The 17,500-nt window shown below is 49.1% G+C and overlaps 1 protein-coding gene across 1 annotated transcript in view; it reads right to left on the bottom strand.

The window, feature by feature from the left end:
- Positions 1-17,500, bottom strand: part of LOC143118229 (retinoic acid receptor alpha-like) — a gene marked incomplete at its 3' end in the record, with an annotated part of 76,908 nt that overhangs the window by 2,978 nt on the left and 56,430 nt on the right. The window contains exon 2 of the mRNA XM_076279330.1: positions 4,654-4,802. Within this exon, the coding sequence (XP_076135445.1) occupies positions 4,654-4,802 (149 nt within the window). The remainder of the gene's footprint in view (positions 1-4,653; positions 4,803-17,500) is intronic.

Below are 17,500 nucleotides of genomic sequence, written 5' to 3'. Positions count from 1 at the left end.
TGTGACCTGGTCAGGTCATGAGGAGCACCATCCTCCGCTACTACACAACTACTACCACAGAGAGAGAGAGAGAGAGAGCGAGAGAGAGAGAGCGAGGGAGGGAGGGAAGGAGTGAGCGCGAAAGAGAGAGAGAAAGAGAGAGAGCCATTAGAGGTATTCTGGTATTCAGCAGGTATGTTTAATAGATGCTGCTCCTTGAGAGGACCTCACTGATGCTGGATCAGTGTGGGAGAGAACGCAGCAGATCCATTGCCATCGTATTGTTAGCTCATATAACATGCACACAGACAACTGTGGAGACCAACAGAGTCCCTAGTCTTAATACACTTCCTTCTCATTTCCTTTAGCACCTCCACAGTTCTGCAGTAGAGATCCTTACCATGCATAGGGACACAAAGATATGGCTTTTCAGTCCTGATACCAATAGCTTGGGCCAATACCAAGTACCCAGTCTTTAATTGATAAGCTATGTGGAAGACACTGAGATCATTCTTTTATGTGTGTCAGTAAGGTAGTATTTTACAGTGATAGTACCACCCTTTGAATCATTGGCTTTGCTGATATTGAGGATAGGACCCTCTGTCTTTTTAGCATCGAAATCAGGAGAGGAAATGATCTGTTACTCCGATCGACAAGGGACCGGACCTCACTCAACTCTCTTGCAATGTTTCTCTTGCTTTGAGGAGTTGGTTGGCTGATGAGTGGCGCCTAGGATTGGATGGCAAGCTCGCAAGCAAGGCAGCTAAAACCTATGGGTGCTAGCATCTCCCACTAGCACGTCTCCTAAGGTGTAAGGAGGGAGGTTTACCTGACGTACATACTGCACAGCTACGTAACAGCTGGATATCTTTACAAGGGCACTGATCCCTTATGCAGTGTGGGACACCACCGTGCCAAAACTCCCCCATAGCAGGCCCTTTCTGGGTGACACCACATTCGTGCCAAAACTCCCCCATAGCAGGCCCTTTCTGGGTGACACCACATTCGTGCCAAAACTCCCCCATAGCAGGCCCTTTCTGGGTGACACCACATTCGTGCCAAAACTCCCCCATAGCAGGTCCCCCAAACTCCCCCATGTGGTGTCACCCACATTCGGCTCACAGGGGTGAGGTGGAGCCTCTTGGAGGCAGAGCTAATAAGGGGATGGAAATAGCAGCGTCAGCAATGGACATAATAAACCACCATCAGCCCCACCCCCACCACCACCCCAACCACCATCACTACCCACACCCTCACCCCACCACCATCACGATCATCCCCATCATCATCACCACCACCTCTATCACCCCCATCACCTAAACCCCACCATCACCTAATCCCCATCACCCCCACCACCACCTAACATTACCACATCACCCCCCTCCCAGCACCACAGGTAGGCAGCACTGAGAGCCAGTGGAAATAAATCCAGGTCCGATTCCCCCGAAACAGCCCAGACTGTGACGCACACTCGTATACACACACACACAAACACGCACACTCACTCACTCACAAAAACACGCAATACACACACACTCAGGGTGGTAACAAAGAATGTTTCTCTCTCTCTCTCTCTCTCCCTCTCTCTCCCTCTCTGTCCTCCCCCCCCCTCTCCCTCTCTCTCTTTTTTGACAGCTGCTGCTGTGTGTGCTCCGAAATCCCCAGGAATGAACTCCATGTCATCACGAGGTGTGAAGAATGCACTGGCATGGCCGCGGCCGCTGGGTCCGGCCGAGGATTAGGGAATAAAGCTGAGGCCTTCAGAGGGGTGTGTAGGGGTGGTGTGGGGTGGGGAGAGGTGGTGTGGGGTGGGGCTGGGTAGGGGTGGTGTGGGGTGGGGCTGGTGGTTGTGCACCCACCCAGCCAGCCAAACAGAGGAGCATGCAAGGCAACGCTGGGCTGGGGAAACCCCCACAAATGCCCCAGGCCTCTCCCCTCATTACCCACAGTACACTTCCACACATGTGAAACCCATCAGAACATGGTCAGGTGAGACGAGGCGGTGCTGGACGTGTGGGATAGGAGTACGATAAGGATGTGGATGAATTAATGAAATTAGATTGGAGGAGAGGGGAGGGAGAGAAGAAAAGAGAATGAGTGAAAGAGAGAGAGGGAGAGAGAGACTGCAAAGGAAGAGAGGGAGAGGAGAGAAAGAGAGAGGGAGAGAGAGACTGCAAATGAAGAGAGGGAGGAGGAGAGAATGAGTGAAAGAGAGAGAGAGACTGCAAAGGAAGAGAGGGAGGAGGAGAGAATGAGTGAAAGAGAGAGAGACTGCAAATGAAGAGAGGGAGGAGGAGAGAATGAGTGAAAGAGAGAGAGAGACTGCAAAGGAAGAGAGGGAGGAGAGGAGAGGAACAGAGGCAGACTTCTGATCTGTGATCTGTGATCCATCCTCCATACTCGCCTCGCCCTGATCCTCCCGTGGCCAACCCCTGACCCCAGAGGCCTAGGATTGACTCCGCACTGACCCCGCCAGAGAGAGGGGGGAGCTGCGGTCACAGCCAGCTGACGCCCCCCCACACACACACACACGTACGTACATACACGTGTGTGTAGCTGGCCTCTCATACATGTCCAGTATCCTGAGGACTTGTAAGCCTCTTTGGCAATGAGGCTAATCAGGCTTGTGAGCATAACACCTGAAGGGTCCTGTACAGTCACAGCAGACGAGTCCATCTCTCTGTCTTTTGTCATTTTCTCTCTGGACTATCTGAGTTTCCCCCGCTCTCTCTCTCTCTCTCTCTCTCTCTCTCTCTCTCTCTCTCTCTCTCTCTCCATCTCTGTTTCCAATATACTGGTGGTTAGCAAGGTCAAGATGTCTTAAGCTAGCATTTAATTACACTCTGGAAAAAGGGTTTGTTCCATCATTGCTTGCAGCTGTGCGTTTTTTCCCCCCGCCCAGTCGAATCATATGGACATATCTTTAACTGGGAGTTGGATTACTCCTTGATTGTTTGTTGTGCGTTTGTGTGAAAGTGTGTGTGTGTGTGTGTGTGTGTGTGTGTGTGTGTGTCCATATGTAGCTCATACACTTGGTCTGTATTGCACAGTGTTGTGTGCCATTAGCTTGCAGTAGTTGCTACTAGGATGACTTTAAAAACAGGCCCCCGAGAGTGTGAAAACAAGGCTGTGGTTGTGTTTCCAAAATCCAGCAGAGAGACTACAAGGCCTCATAGGGTTTTCTGACCCTACACTATGTTCGTGAGAGAGAAAGAAAGAGAGAGAGAGAGAAAGAGATACACAGGGGGAGTGAAAGACTTCAGGGAAAAACATCAGACACAAAAAAAGTGTAGTGAAGCATCCCCCAATCCCCCACTGACAAGAGTGGGTGGAGAACCAAAAAACAAGACAGATTTTAAGAGCAGGAATATCGTAGAAAGGGGAAGAGGGAGAGAGGGGAAAGATGGAGTGAGTGAGAGAGAGAGAGGGGGGGGGGGGAAGAGTGCAAGAGAAAGAGATAAATCATGCAACTTTAATGAAGCCCTGTATATCTCTTCTGAAACACACTCCTTGCCATGCACACACCTCCCACACATTCCTTCAGCAGCCTCTGGGCCCCCTGGGAGAAGTGCTTGGTTGCAGCGCTAGTTAGCTGCCCACTGCTAACAGCCGTGCTGAGCCCCTCCACCGGGCACACAGGGAGCCTACTGTATATATTTTATACCCTGGCAGACCTTAATTATTCAAGAGCCTTCAAATAGCCCTGCAAAGTTCAAGCCAGTGTCAGGATTTCAAGTTCTGTGCGGAATCACCATTCCGGCGGACACAGTGCTGGAGGTGGACTACAGGGGGCAGTGTCCTTTTTTTTGGACACTGGAGCAGATTTGCCAAACCAGGTCGTATCAGGCTTGGAGAACGTGGGGTTTTGACTGGCTGTCGCTGCTGCCGTTAGCCTGAATATCAGTGGCTCATCTTAAGGTAAGCTTTTCTGGGATTACTCTGTCACCAAACGCCCTCCAGCTGGGAAGTGATTTGAGATCATGCAGGGCGATGCCCACCCTTCTCCTTCCTCCTGTATCCAATCTGTGTCTTTAACAGGTCAAGAAAATGTAGACTACAAATTACACTGTTCAAATCCTGTCATTATATGGTACAATATTCGACGTGCATGTAAGCCAGCTAAAGAAATTAAATAGGCATGAGTGAATCAGACAGTTCTTTAGGGTATCTGTCAGTCTTAAATTATAGAATGTCCTCGTTGTAAAAATCTGGGCCATTTGAACCAGTTGTAGAAATTAAGAGGACAGTGATCTTTTTAAAACCCTGCATCAGAGAGCCCTGATAAAAACTGACTTGTGTGGCCGGCATTCAGGTTTAATTTGATATCTAAACAAATATCCAGCGCTGTTATTTACCAATAAACAAACATTGCTCCTCCTGCTTCAGATTAGCAGAAAATGATGACATAACTCCCACTATTGTTTGGAAAGATAAGCCTCTGTAGAGATGCTCTGTTGCCCAAGCAAACTAAAGGGGATTTACTGATAATGGTTGCAGCCTAAGCTCTGACACAGATGCTGGAGGGGAAATGACTCTAGATCTCCGCTCCACCAAAAACAGCTAGGTGAGAATGGAGAGATTGTGTGCTTGTTTGACTGAGGGAAAGAAGAGAGCCATTGAAGAAAGGAGAAATGGAGAAATGGAGAGCGCGAGATTCAGGGGCGTTCCTCTCACCTTGCATCCTTCACAGGCGCTGACGCCATAGTGGTAGCCTGAGGACTTGTCTTGGCACACGAAGCAGGGCTTGTAGACGCGGGGCGGGGGTGGGGGGGACGGCGGACTGGGCACGATCTCCTCCGAACTGGTGCTCTGGGTCTCCACCGCTACAGACACAAAGAGAGGAAGGAGAGAGAGAGAGAGAGAGAGAGAGAGAGAGAGAAAGAGGGGGAGAGAGAGAGAGAGAGAGAGAGAGAGAGAGAGAGAGGGAGAGAGAGAGATCGGTCAGTATTTCTCACTTTTTAGACACATCTTTCTTACTGACTTATTATTCCTGTGGCTCAGGCATTTATCCAAAGCAACTTGCATATTATGTCAATTATTCCAAGGGCCAATCGCCCCAGAGCAACTCAGGTTAAAGTACCTTGCTCAAGACAGGGTAGCACAAACCCACAAGCTTTCATCGCTACTGCATGCTAGCCCAGCTCTACAGCCACTATGCTAACACATCTTGTATCTTTCTATTCTTCCTTTCTTTCTGTATTCTTGAGGTCACCATGTTCCATGTTTGTCGTTTGCCATGTCAATACTTTTGTCTTCTGCTAACCACTATCCACCAGTAATTAGATAATTGAATCAGCTAATAAAGGCATAGACAAAATAGAGAAAAAACACAATCATGTTTGTTTCACTGTTAGTTTATGAAGTTTCACATGTGATTCTCTCCACAGATCAGTAGTCAAAATACAATCAACATTTACCGTTTTCTCTTATGCAGTCCTACTGACATCTGCAAATAAATATGAATTAAATACAGCTGACAAGTAAGTATGTAAGAAATGCAAGACATGCTGGCATAGAAAACCAAGCCACATGGACTCACTGTCAAACCAGTTTGTATTGTACAGGCCTATGCATGGAAAGATAGTTTTACAGAGATGAACCCACACCATTACAGTAAGCACACCAGTGCACTGTAGCAGGTCAAAAGCCTATTTTGTACAGTCCTGAGTTAGCTTGGCGTGTGTGTGTGCACGTATGTATGTGTGTGTGCGTGTGTGTCCAACCATGTTACCCTCAATCACAATGACATTCCTCCCCCACCACACACACACTCCCCGACCCTTTCCCCCCTCTGTCCACATTCCTATCTGACACACAACCCCCCCACCCCCAAACCCGTCTGCCCTCCACCACCTGGCCTCACTGCCCTCTGCCCTCAAATGGCCTTCTGCCCTCCCTGCCCCTGCCCCTGCCCCATCCCTTCACTCCTCCTCCTGCCCCTCCAACTCTCTCTCTCTCTCTACTCACTGCAGGCTGCCAGGCAACAAGCCGGAGGGAGGGAGAGAAGGAACAAATAGAGAGAAGATCAAAAAAGGGAGAGAGAGAGAGAGAGAGAGAGAGAGAGAGAGAGAGAGAGAGAGAGAGAGAGAGAGAAAAAAAAATCAGTGGGAGAAAAGTACACCACAAGTGAGCAAAAATGAGCAAGCGAGTGCATGAACGAGAGAGAGAGTGCAGGGAGGAAAGACAAGGATGGGGAGACAGAGAGAGACAAAGACACAGCAGGCATTGGGGTGCAGAGCTGTGCAACAAGCCGAAACCAGCACAAAACAGAACTGCTGTTGGTAACTGATTGGGAAACATGGCACGCAGATCAGGGCTGGTATTATATTTGGCTTCTTGCTGCTTTCCCCAAGATCATAAATTGTGGTGACATGTGCACACACACCAACAGTAAAAGAAACAATGCTTCAGAACCACCACACTCCTCTGTTCCTGGACCAGGCCTTTCCCAGAGTGTCCTCCTTCTCTTCCTCCCTCCCTCACGCAGTCGAAAGGCTAAGTCAACCCAAGTCAACCCAGCTCAACTCGAAGCAGACGCGGAAAGCCCACGCCAGCTCCGCCCCCTCACCACTGGAACGCTGCCTTAAATACAGCTTCCGGCACAGACTCAGGGTCAGGGCGAAGAAGCCAAGATGCTTGTGGCTCAAAAGCCCCAACTTGGGACCACTGATCTCGAACCAGCTGTCCTTCAAAGCACAACAAAACAGAAAAAAGGCCACAGCTCTATGTAATAGCCCCTATGGCGATTATTTTTATTCAAGGCAATGCTAGGGAAGGGAGGGCTGTCTCATTGTGTAAGAGGGAAAAAATCTCACAGTTACAGCTGTGCTTTGGGTTCGAGTTCACTGTAAACAACCAGAGCAACAATGAAATAAAAAAAATAACTGGGAAATAAAACATTCACATTCCTGCAAATGAAAAGGGTCGAAAGGTTGCATACTTATGTGGGATATTTTTGGAGCATGTTTGTAGATGTGTGTGAGAAACACTTCTTGGGTCACGTTCGGTCCGTACAGACCAGTCAGACTAGAGTTGGAGCGAGCGAGGCCGATCGCCGAAATCCCCATTTTCACTTGCATGATAGAGACACAAACATTCTGCAGTCTTAATTACTAAATGCTACACTTTAACCCACTCTAGAAGGCAGGGAGGCTTTTACAGACCCGGTCACCGCTGCTGCTGTTGCATCTCTGGTTTTGATTATTCGTGTTTGCTTTTGAATCGTTTCTGGTGAAAAAGAAATGCTTAGGCAGTTTGTTTCTCAGCAATTCAGAGTTGTCTGATGTTATAAGAGGCATGTCCAACCGCAGCCAAGAAGCGTAGGCTGCCAGTGATTTCTGGCACTCTCTATGCGATTGAGGTTGGTGTCTGTGGACGAATGGACATGCCTTAAACGAAAACACTCCCTCTCCCCCAACCAGAACCTACAGAAAATGAGTCAGCAGGCCGCGCAAATTTGAAAAATCACCCCCGCATTTGTTTCTTTTCTTTGTTTTGAGTTAGTGGCACCTTCAGGACTGCTTTATTCAGTGGCTGAATTGTTTACAGGTCCCTTTGATACGAGCCGTCACAACTCTTCCTCTCTCTAACAACCGACTGTGACTCTAGAGAGCGTCTGCATCCCGTGTTCAGAAAAAGCACAGGACACACTAAAAATACTCCACGTGCTGGCATCAACACAGACGAGAAAAGCAAGATCAGGATGTCGAGTCGTTATCTAACCCAGCACAGACAGAAGGTAAGTGCATTCACACACACACACACACACACGTCTCTGCAGAGTTATGCAGAGATATGAGACAGGCCCGATGGCAGTCACACAACTGCAGTCATACACTCGCAGGGTAGAAGCACGATCACACGCACGCGCACACACACACACACACACACACACACGCACACACACACGCACACACACACACACACACACACGCACACACACCCACACGCACACAGAGAGTATCACGCACAGCGGAAGCTGTGATCTCAGCATTGTCTACATGCCAGCCTGGGCATGCATGCACGCAAGGTTGGGTATTTTTAGCAAGCACACATATACACACATATACACACACACACACACACACACACACACACACAGACATATTCCAAGTAAAAAAAACCCACACATATTAGCTCCATCTCTCTCTCTCACACACACACACCCTGACTTAATGACACACCTCAAAGATCACAAGCGCATTCATTGACCAGAGTATCCAATTCAATAAACAGCTTATACTAGCTTAGCCTGAGAAAAAGGCCACTGACGAGGTTCGTGCTGAGCTTTTTCGATCAAAGCTTATACATGGAAAGCATCTTTTGATCCACTCTCCTGAACATAACTGTGATTTATTTTCAAATCAGCAGAAAGTCTGTGGCGCAGTGGCAGGCTGGAAAGGCACTGCGTGCTCGGTGTTCATTACTTTGCCCCGGGTGATGCAACGGTATGCAACGCTGTGCTGCGCAGCACTGCACTGAACGGACAAACCTGGCCGCGTCAATTACCCAAGCAGTGTGTGTATGTGTGTGTGTGTGTGTGTGTTAGCGCTTCGGACTTGTAACCAGGAGGGTTGCCGGTTCGAGCCCCGACCAGTAGGAAGCGGCTGAAGTGCCCTTGAGCAAGGCACCTAACCCCTCACTGCTCCCCGAGCGCCGCTGTTGTTGCAGGCAGCTCACTGCGCCGGGATTAGTGTGTGCTTCACCTCACTGTGTGTTTCACTAATTCACGGATTGGGATAAATGCAGACCAAATTTCCCTCACGGGATCAAAAGAGTATATATACTTATACTATACTAAAAAATATGCACCTATGATAACACTTGGTTATAACATGGTTCAGTTACTTCATCTCAAAGTTCCACTGATTACTATACGGCAAATTAATACTTTGTGTTGTTTTCATAACCAATTAAGTACACATTTCTGCCTTTGTGCACACATGCCACAGTAACAGGAAGTCCTGACTGACAGTGCCACATGCCTTCAACCTCCAGCCCAAAGGTTTCACACAATAAAGCAGACAAAAGACGAGAGAGAAATAACAGGAAATGAGACGGATCACGCACTGGCATGTCACTTCCTTTGTAGTAGCATGAGCGTGAGTAAGTGGCAGTACAGACACCACATTCTTTCCTTTCCACCCTCTCTCTGACCTGTTCGGTCCTTAAAGGTGCCATGTGTAATGTTCGCCAAAAAACTCAATTCATACTCCACATTCCATAAAAGATGGGGGCAGTATACCTCCAGAAAGTGAGTTGGTCTACCCTAGAGTAACAACCGAGAAAAGTGTATTGCAGTTTGGCTGGCGGTTATGTTGCCCGCATACCGCCTCCCATGGCCAAAACTGGTATTATGACACCTGTCGGGCATTTTTTTAATGACATCATCGCCCTTATTTCTTCTCATTCTTTTGATGCGTTTAGCTCATTTTTTGGATATTTTTACCTCAATTCTTACACATGGCACCTTTAAACTGTGTATTCGAATGGCACTTGTGTCGCTCCTGTATGCCCTATCTGCTTTAAGCTGGAGAGCTGATGTAACACAGACTGTGCTGCTTGAACGACTCGGTCCTGGTCCAACCCCGTCAAAACATCTCTGGCACAGGCCTAGCCTGTATTCATAGCGGGTCAGAACCAGAACCAGCACCACCACGTGAGAGTCTTTTGGGCCCCCACCGTCCACTTCATGGCAGCGCTGCCACCGTCCACCTCAAGGCACCTAACCTTAACCCTTGACTAACCCTAGCACCTTTTTTGAAGTCGACGTGGGGGCCCAAAAGGCCATAGATCGCACCAAAGACACATACATGCCCCCTGGGCAGTCCAAAGTCAAATCACAGGAGGAGAAGCAGAGGGCATCACATCATCTGGTCGGCGTGTCTCAGATCTCCATTAGTAGATTAGATAGGAGCCCAGAGGTCCCCAGAAATCTGATACTGTTCGCTGAGACTGTTCGCTGAGATTTATGTACTTGATACAGGTTCAGTATCAAAATACAAGTTTTCAGCTGTTTGTGGAGCCACTGCAATGGACTGCTGTATTTTCCGCCATGAACTGATATTGAACCATTAAACTGCCTGCGTTTTCACACCACAAAAATGGTCAACTGCAACCTACATACACATTGCCGTCTTCAAACAGCATGTATATTACTTGAAAGTGTCCTAATTGTGTACATTGTATATATTTGGTCTATATTGTATTTTAGTATATTGTCTATATACTGTTTATTCTATTTGAGGTATTGTATGTTGTCTATTATTCTCTATGCTGCTGGAGAAACCACATTTGTTGTGTGTACTTAACTCACTTGATAAAATAAACCAGATCAGCTACGTTAGCTAATAGCTACCAAAAAGCATGCAAACTCGTAGTTTGAATGCATTTCCATCCTCACTAGCAATCAGCTTTGGATAAAAGTGCCCGCTAAATAAGTAGATGTAAATTTAAATGCTAATGCTAAATGGCTGCCAGTGTAATTACTGCTGGGGATGAGATCTGCTAGGCTAATCCTCCATCATCTCCAGGCTAGAGCAGAGGGTCAGCTCTTCAGGGTCATGTCTCTCTCTCTCTCTAGGAACCTGAGGGATAGTGCCCATCACCATCTGTATCAATTAAGTAGCTGCACTCCTGTAAGTGGACAGCCCAAGACGGGAACCTTTCAATTAGGCGTCGGTCTGCCTGGGAATATTGGGACGGGAAAAGGCTGCTGTGTCTTCATCCCTCATCGTATTTCTATTAAGACTGAGAGAGTACAGGAAATGGCGCAAATCAACAAAGACCGGGAGTCTTTCGTTGAATAACCAGATACTAAAGAGGCTTTTTAGAACATCAATGCCTCTTCAATCCTCAAGATCAGAATCCTCAATCACTTGACAAATTCACAGAAAAGGACAAAACTATTGATGATCATGGGGTGTGTTTTCCTCTGGCATCTTTGTCCAAAGAGAAGTGTAAACAAATGTGTCGGTCAGATGCTCATATCTGCACCAAATACTAAATCATGTGTCCAGGGGCTTCTTATTAACCCCCCCAGAGCAGGAAGCTGACCCATGTCAGCCAGACACGGCCACTATCACAGAGGGTGTGAGACAGTGTCTCCTTTCTGGACGGCCCTTACACGCGCCGCACCCATGAATTAATAAAAGAGAGCGCTTCCCAGGCGTCCCTGCCACGCTAGCGCACGCGACCTGAATCAAAAGGTGTCTCCTACTGAAAGATTTAGCCCTGGAATCATTACATGCGCTGCAGACAGTAGGAAACAGAGACAAAAGAAATGGGGCAGCAGCAGCAGCAGCAGCTCACCGAGACAAAACAGCGTCTGTGACGTGTGTACAGTAGAGCAGGAGGGAGAGGGTGAAAAACAAATTAGAATAGGATAGACAGAGAGAACATGAGAGAGAGGGAGAGAAAGAGAGAGAGGGAAGGGGGGAGAGAGAGAATGAGAAAGAAAGAGAGAGGGGGGGAGAGAGAAGGGGGGAAGAGAGCGAGACAGAGAGAAGGGGGGGAAAGAGAGAGAGAAGGGGGGGAAAGAGAAAGAGAGAGAGGGAGAGAAAGAAAGGGAAGGGGGAGAGAGAGAAAGAAAGAGAGAGGGGGGGAGAGAGAGAATGAGAAAGAAAGAGAGAGGGGGGAGAGAGAAGGGGGGGAAAGAGAGAAAGAGAGAGAAGGGGGGGAAAGAGAGAGAGAGAGAGAGAAGGGGGGGAAGAGAAAGAGAGAGAGAAGGGGGGAGAGAGAGAGAGAGAGAAGGGGGGAGAGAGAGAAGGGGGGAGAGAGAGAGAGAAGGGGGGGAAGAGAGAGAGAGAGCGAGAGAGAGAGAGAGAGAGAGAGAGAGAGCGCGAGCGAGCGAGCGAGCGAGCGAGAGAGAGAGAGAGAGAGAGAGAGAGAGATTACACTGCATAAAAGGAATGGCTGCATTCCTTGCAGCGTTGGCGGTCGTCCTGGAGAGGGAGAGGAGAGGATCCTGGTGCAACTGTTCCTCCTCCTCCCTTCACCAGACAATCACACACAAGTAAATAAATACAAACTTCCCACTCAAACTTGTTCATTCCAGAGCCTTCCCAAGTAAAAAAAAAAGATTTGGAGCTACTTAATTATCTAACTATTTCATCACTATCACTCACTGCCATTACCGCTAATCTCCCACCATGACATAAGACAGCAGGAGGAGGCCAAGGAGCAGGAGAGACTTATGCGTGTAGTGTAGTCTAGTCTAGAGTCGTGAGATAGCCAGAGCACTGGCACACACAACTGGGGGTCAGAGGACGCAAGAGCACTGGACCCCCTCCGCTAGCTGCTAGCTTAGCTACGGAGCCCTCTCTGGTCTGGTGCTCCAGTATGCGGGCTGAGCTGAGCTGGGCTGGGAGAGTGGGATGTAGGCCACCCACCTCCACACCAGACCGACAGCAAAATCACTAGGCTGGATAAGATCGGATCGGCCTCACCCAGACCCTCTGGCTCAATCCACTGGCCTAAGCCGTGACCCTGCTCTGCTATTGGCTGCCTGGCTTGGGGGGGGGGGGGGGACCGGAGCTAAGAACCGGAGCTGAAGGCCACCGAACTTAGCCGACATGTGATCAATGTTGCAGTCACACTACAAATCGTGATCAGTGATATGAAATTAGCAGTCTGCAGTTTGCAGTGGCTTCTCAAAGGTTTGCCAACTACGGTTTTTGTTCACTGCCATGCAAATCCATCTGAAGAAACCTTTAACTTTACTGAAGGTTACGGTTCAGATACTACTGAACCAACAGTTGTTACCATCTGAAGCCAGCACTGGACTAAGAGGGCAAAGAGCACATTTGACCACAGAGTGTGTATCACCTGTAAATCCAAATGAATCCAATTGGACAAGTGGCACATAGCCTTAAATGTAGACCTGGCAGCCTACATAAGTGGTAATCCACTAATCAAGGTCATGTCAAGGTGATTCTGAACAAATAACTTCGACATGTTTAAAGGTTTGAAATCCAAAAGATATTCCGCTTTACATAACTGCTGAAGCCACAGACTATTGATGCAGTCAAACAAGCCAGTATGTGTTTCAAAGCCTCGCCGTGGGGTGTACACAGCAAAACTAAGCGAAAACACTCAAGGCCGTTTTCCATGAATTTCCCACAGCAGTGAAGAGACAACAGAAAGAATCATATGGACCCTTTCAAGAGAGTTCCATTATCAGCATCATAGTTGGCCCCACAAGACTTCCTTTTCAACATTCCATATGTTATCTTAATGCAGAGGAAGTAGATTGGGGCCTAAATAGAACGTTCAAGCATTGTTTTTGTTTTTATTGTTGAAAGGGTCTATAACCAGAGTTATGAGCTCATATAAACCAATGCCTACACAGACGTTCTCCTCTCTTCTCTCCCACGCTTTCCTACGGGTAGCTCTCTAGCCAGACGACACACACACACACACACACACACACACACACACACACACACACACACACACACACGCGCGCGCACACACGCACACACGCGCACACACACACACACACACACACAAACACTCTGCCTCCCCATGAACAGACGTGTGTCACAGGAGGCCTGTCAGGAGTCTAATGAACATATTATCTCTCTTTGGACAGTCAGCGAGTCCGGGCCGGACCTGGCCCAGCCCTGAGCTGAAACTATTAGATAGTCAGCATCTATCCGAGTCACACACACACGTGTGCATGTGCGTGCGGGCGCCTCTCGCCACCAACTCCTCTGCTCATTCCATAGGTTGCTACAGAGCCGTGGTGGTGGTGGTCATTCCATAGGTTGCTACAGAGCCGTGGTGGTGGTGGTCATTCCATAGGTTGCTACAGAGCCGTGGTGGTGGTGGTCATTCCATAGGTTGCTACAGAGCCGTGGTGGTGATGGTGGTGGTGGTGGTCATTCCATAGGTTGCTACAGAGCCGTGGTGGTGGTGGTCATTCCATAGGTTGCTACAGAGCCGTGGTGGTGGTGGTCATTCCATAGGTTGCTACAGAGCCGTGGTGGTGGTGGTCATTCCATAGGTTGCTACAGAGCCGTGGTGGTGGTGGTCATTCCATAGGTTGCTACAGAGCCGTGGTGGTGATGGTGGTGGTCATTCCATAGGTTGCTACAGAGCCGTGGTGGTGGTGGTCATTCCATAGGTTGCTACAGAGCCGTGGTGGTGGTGGTCATTCCATAGGTTGCTACAGAGCCGTGGTGGTGGTGGTCATTCCATAGGTTGCTACAGAGCCGTGGTGGTGGTGGTCATTCCATAGGTTGCTACAGAGCCGTGATGGTGGTCATTCCATAGGTTGCTACAGAGCCGTGGTGGTGGTGGTCATTCCATAGGTTGCTACAGAGCCGTGGTGGTGATGGTGGTGGTGGTGGTCATTCCATAGGTTGCTACAGAGCCGTGGTGATGGTGCTCATTCCATAGGTTGCTACAGAGCCGTGGTGGTGGTGGTCATTCCATAGGTTGCTACAGAGCCGTGGTGGTGGTGGTCATTCCATAGGTTGCTACAGAGCCGTGATGGTGGTCATTCCATAGGTTGCTACAGAGCCGTGGTGGTGGTGGTGGTCATTCCATAGGTTGCTACAGAGCCGTGGTGGTGATGGTGGTGGTGGTGGTCATTCCATAGGTTGCTACAGAGCCGTGGTGATGGTGCTCATTCCATAGGTTGCTACAGAGCCGTGGTGGTGGTGGTCATTCCATAGGTTGCTACAGAGCCGTGGTGGTGGTGGTCATTCCATAGGTTGCTACAGAGCCGTGATGGTGGTCATTCCATAGGTTGCTACAGAGCCGTGGTGGTGGTGGTGGTGGTCATTCCATAGGTTGCTACAGAGCCGTGGTGGTGGTGGTGGTGGTCATTCCATAGGTTGCTACAGAGCCGTGGTGGTGATGGTGGTGGTGGTGGTCATTCCATAGGTTGCTACAGAGCCGTGGTGGTGATGGTGCTCATTCCATAGGTTGCTACAGAGCCATGGTGGTGGTGGTGGTGGTCATTCCATAGGTTGCTACAGAGCCGTGGTGGTGGTGGTCATTCCATAGGTTGCTACAGAGCCGTGGTGGTGGTGATGGTGGTCATTTCATAGGTTGCTACAGAGCCGTGGTGGTGGTGGTGGTCAGTGTCACCTCTGGCCTTTGTCTCAGACAGCCAATCAGGGGAGGATTATGGCACCCCACACAATAACGAAGCTAATCCGTCCAGCGGCTCCCATGGGTGGACATACAGAGTCGGCCACACTTGGGCTCTGCTGGCTGCTCTCCTACAGACTCAGACACACACACACACACACACACACACACACACACACAGCTGGCAGCTGGCCAACAGCAGTCCGCCTCGGCGTAGAAGCTCACCACAAGTGTGTGTTGGTATGCGAGGGCACGTTAGGTAATGGAATGTGTGGAGGAGGCGACGCTGATTCATTGTGTGACTGTGCTGCGATCACTCCTGCTGGGGAGGTGAGTGTGTGTGTGTGTGGAAAGGGGGGGGGGGGGTGAGAGGGCAATGAACTTCTATGGGTAACACAGGATTTGAAAGCACAGATTGGCATACTGCCATTAACCATAACTGATAAGTGGTAATTACAAAACACAACAGCAGCTTCTTTGCATCTTCCAGCATAGCGCTGGATGAGAACCACTAAAAAAAAAACAATCTCTCGGTGTCAGTCGGCCGAAAACTTTCTTCAGGGTTTCAGCGGTGATCAAGCAAGGTTACTGCACTTAATTTTTCGTTTTCACAGCTAACACCGGGTAGTGAAGTTCAGCTGGCACAAGGTGGAACACAGCGAACCCAAAAAGATAAGATTCAGTCTGCTCCATTACACAAAATCATCATGCCTGACCAAAAAACAAACAAACAAACAAACAAATAAACAAACATCACTTCAAGTTGCCAAAAGTACAGTAATGTGAGGTCAAAAATGCATCGCCTTAAGTGGCAACAGTGCATCTTATTCCAACTGTCATACTGGTGGCCCGTGGAGACCCAAGAGTAATATTAATGACATCACAAGATATGAAAATTCCTATGTGTGTTGGGGGTCAGGGTGGTGTGTGTGTGTGTGTGTGTGTGTGTGTGTGTGTTGGGCTGTAGAACATAGCCCCTGGTGCCCAGCCAGCGTCCCAGTGCGCCTGCTTCAGTGAGCAGAAATAGTGAGCATGGCCGCCCTCAGCTAGCTGGGGACGAGGCGCCTGCCAGAGGCCCGCGATCGCTCGTCCGCCCGCCAAAACCAAGAAGTACCAATTTTCCAATTGAGGCCCATTTTATGGGTTTTTCTCGGGTAGCCCCGAATAGAGGCGCACTTGCGACGCAAGACCTGAAGAAATGAGCGCACGCACACTCTCTCTCCCTCCCTCTCTCACAAATAACACTAGCAGCAGGCAGGCCACCAGAGTTACAATTTCCGCTTTCGGAGTGTTAACAGGCTCGCTAAACTAATTGCACTGGAATCACAGAGAGGGGAGGCCCTTTGCCTTTCAGAGACACATTCACACAAACAGGCATGTGTTCATACACACACACACACACACACACACACACACACACACACACACACACACACACACACACACACACACACACACACACAAACACACAAAACAAGGGGCGGAGGAAAACATGGAAAGGATTTGATTAGGTCAGGGATGGTAATGGATTAGTAATTGGTTGAGATGAGTGAGTGTGTGAGTGTGTTGTGCCCCATGTCCTGTGCTTCACCTTTAAGCCGTTTTCAAATGACAGTTCCTGGATCTGTTCCCTCGTTCTGACCTCTGACCCCGAAAGCTCAAGTAAAACAAAGACCCAACTGATTACAGAGCTTCCCCAGCCAGCAGCCGCAATACAACAGGCTCCAAAGTTCTTACCCTGTGAGTGACACACACACACACACACACACACACACACACACACACACACACCTCTATCTTAGGAGCTTTGGAGTGGACGGATAGCAGTGATATCACAGACTGTACAGTGCTAGCCAGTGGTGGACAAATAAAAGAGTTGTAATGAGGTGGTGTTCTTGTTTTAGGCCGCTTGACTGGGAATAAATCTGCCACGTAGGAGTTTTATTGCGGCGGATAAATGTTCCTGAAACAACGTTTTGTGTCGACGGCGCGGTGTATTTTACACTGGCACTCTCCTGGACGGCCCTTCCGGACCCTTCTCTCGCTCGCTCGCTCGGGGTGGGAATGACCTGGAAACAGCCCGGCCGTCTCCAGAGGATCGAGAAGCAGCTCCCCAGGCCCAAGTCCCTACTGGCCCCACTGATGTCAGCTCAGTTGAGCCGCCGCTGCTGCGGGGGGGGGGGGGATTGAGGGAAGGCAGTGACCCTGAGATCTGGATCCTGGATCGGTGTTTTTGTGTGTGCATATGAGAGAAAGAGGATGGGCGTGTGTGTGTGTGTGTGTGTATGTGCGTGTGTGAGAGTGTGCGTCTATGAGAGAGATAGGGTGATAAGAGACACAGAGAGAGAGAGAGAGAGAGCCAGAAAGAGAAAGAGAGAGAGAGAGAGAGAGACAGGGAGAGAGATAGAGCGAGAGAGAGAGA

Source organism: Alosa pseudoharengus, unplaced genomic scaffold, assembly GCF_046254945.1.
Source record: "Alosa pseudoharengus isolate Yale_2024_CS ecotype anadromous, Long Island Sound unplaced genomic scaffold, YU_APseudo_1.1 YU_APseudo_1.1_scf_117, whole genome shotgun sequence".
NCBI classification, from domain to species: domain Eukaryota; kingdom Metazoa; phylum Chordata; class Actinopteri; order Clupeiformes; family Clupeidae; genus Alosa; species Alosa pseudoharengus.
The sequence above is the reverse complement of the archived record's forward strand: the minus strand, read 5'-3'. Positions and strand labels throughout refer to the sequence as shown.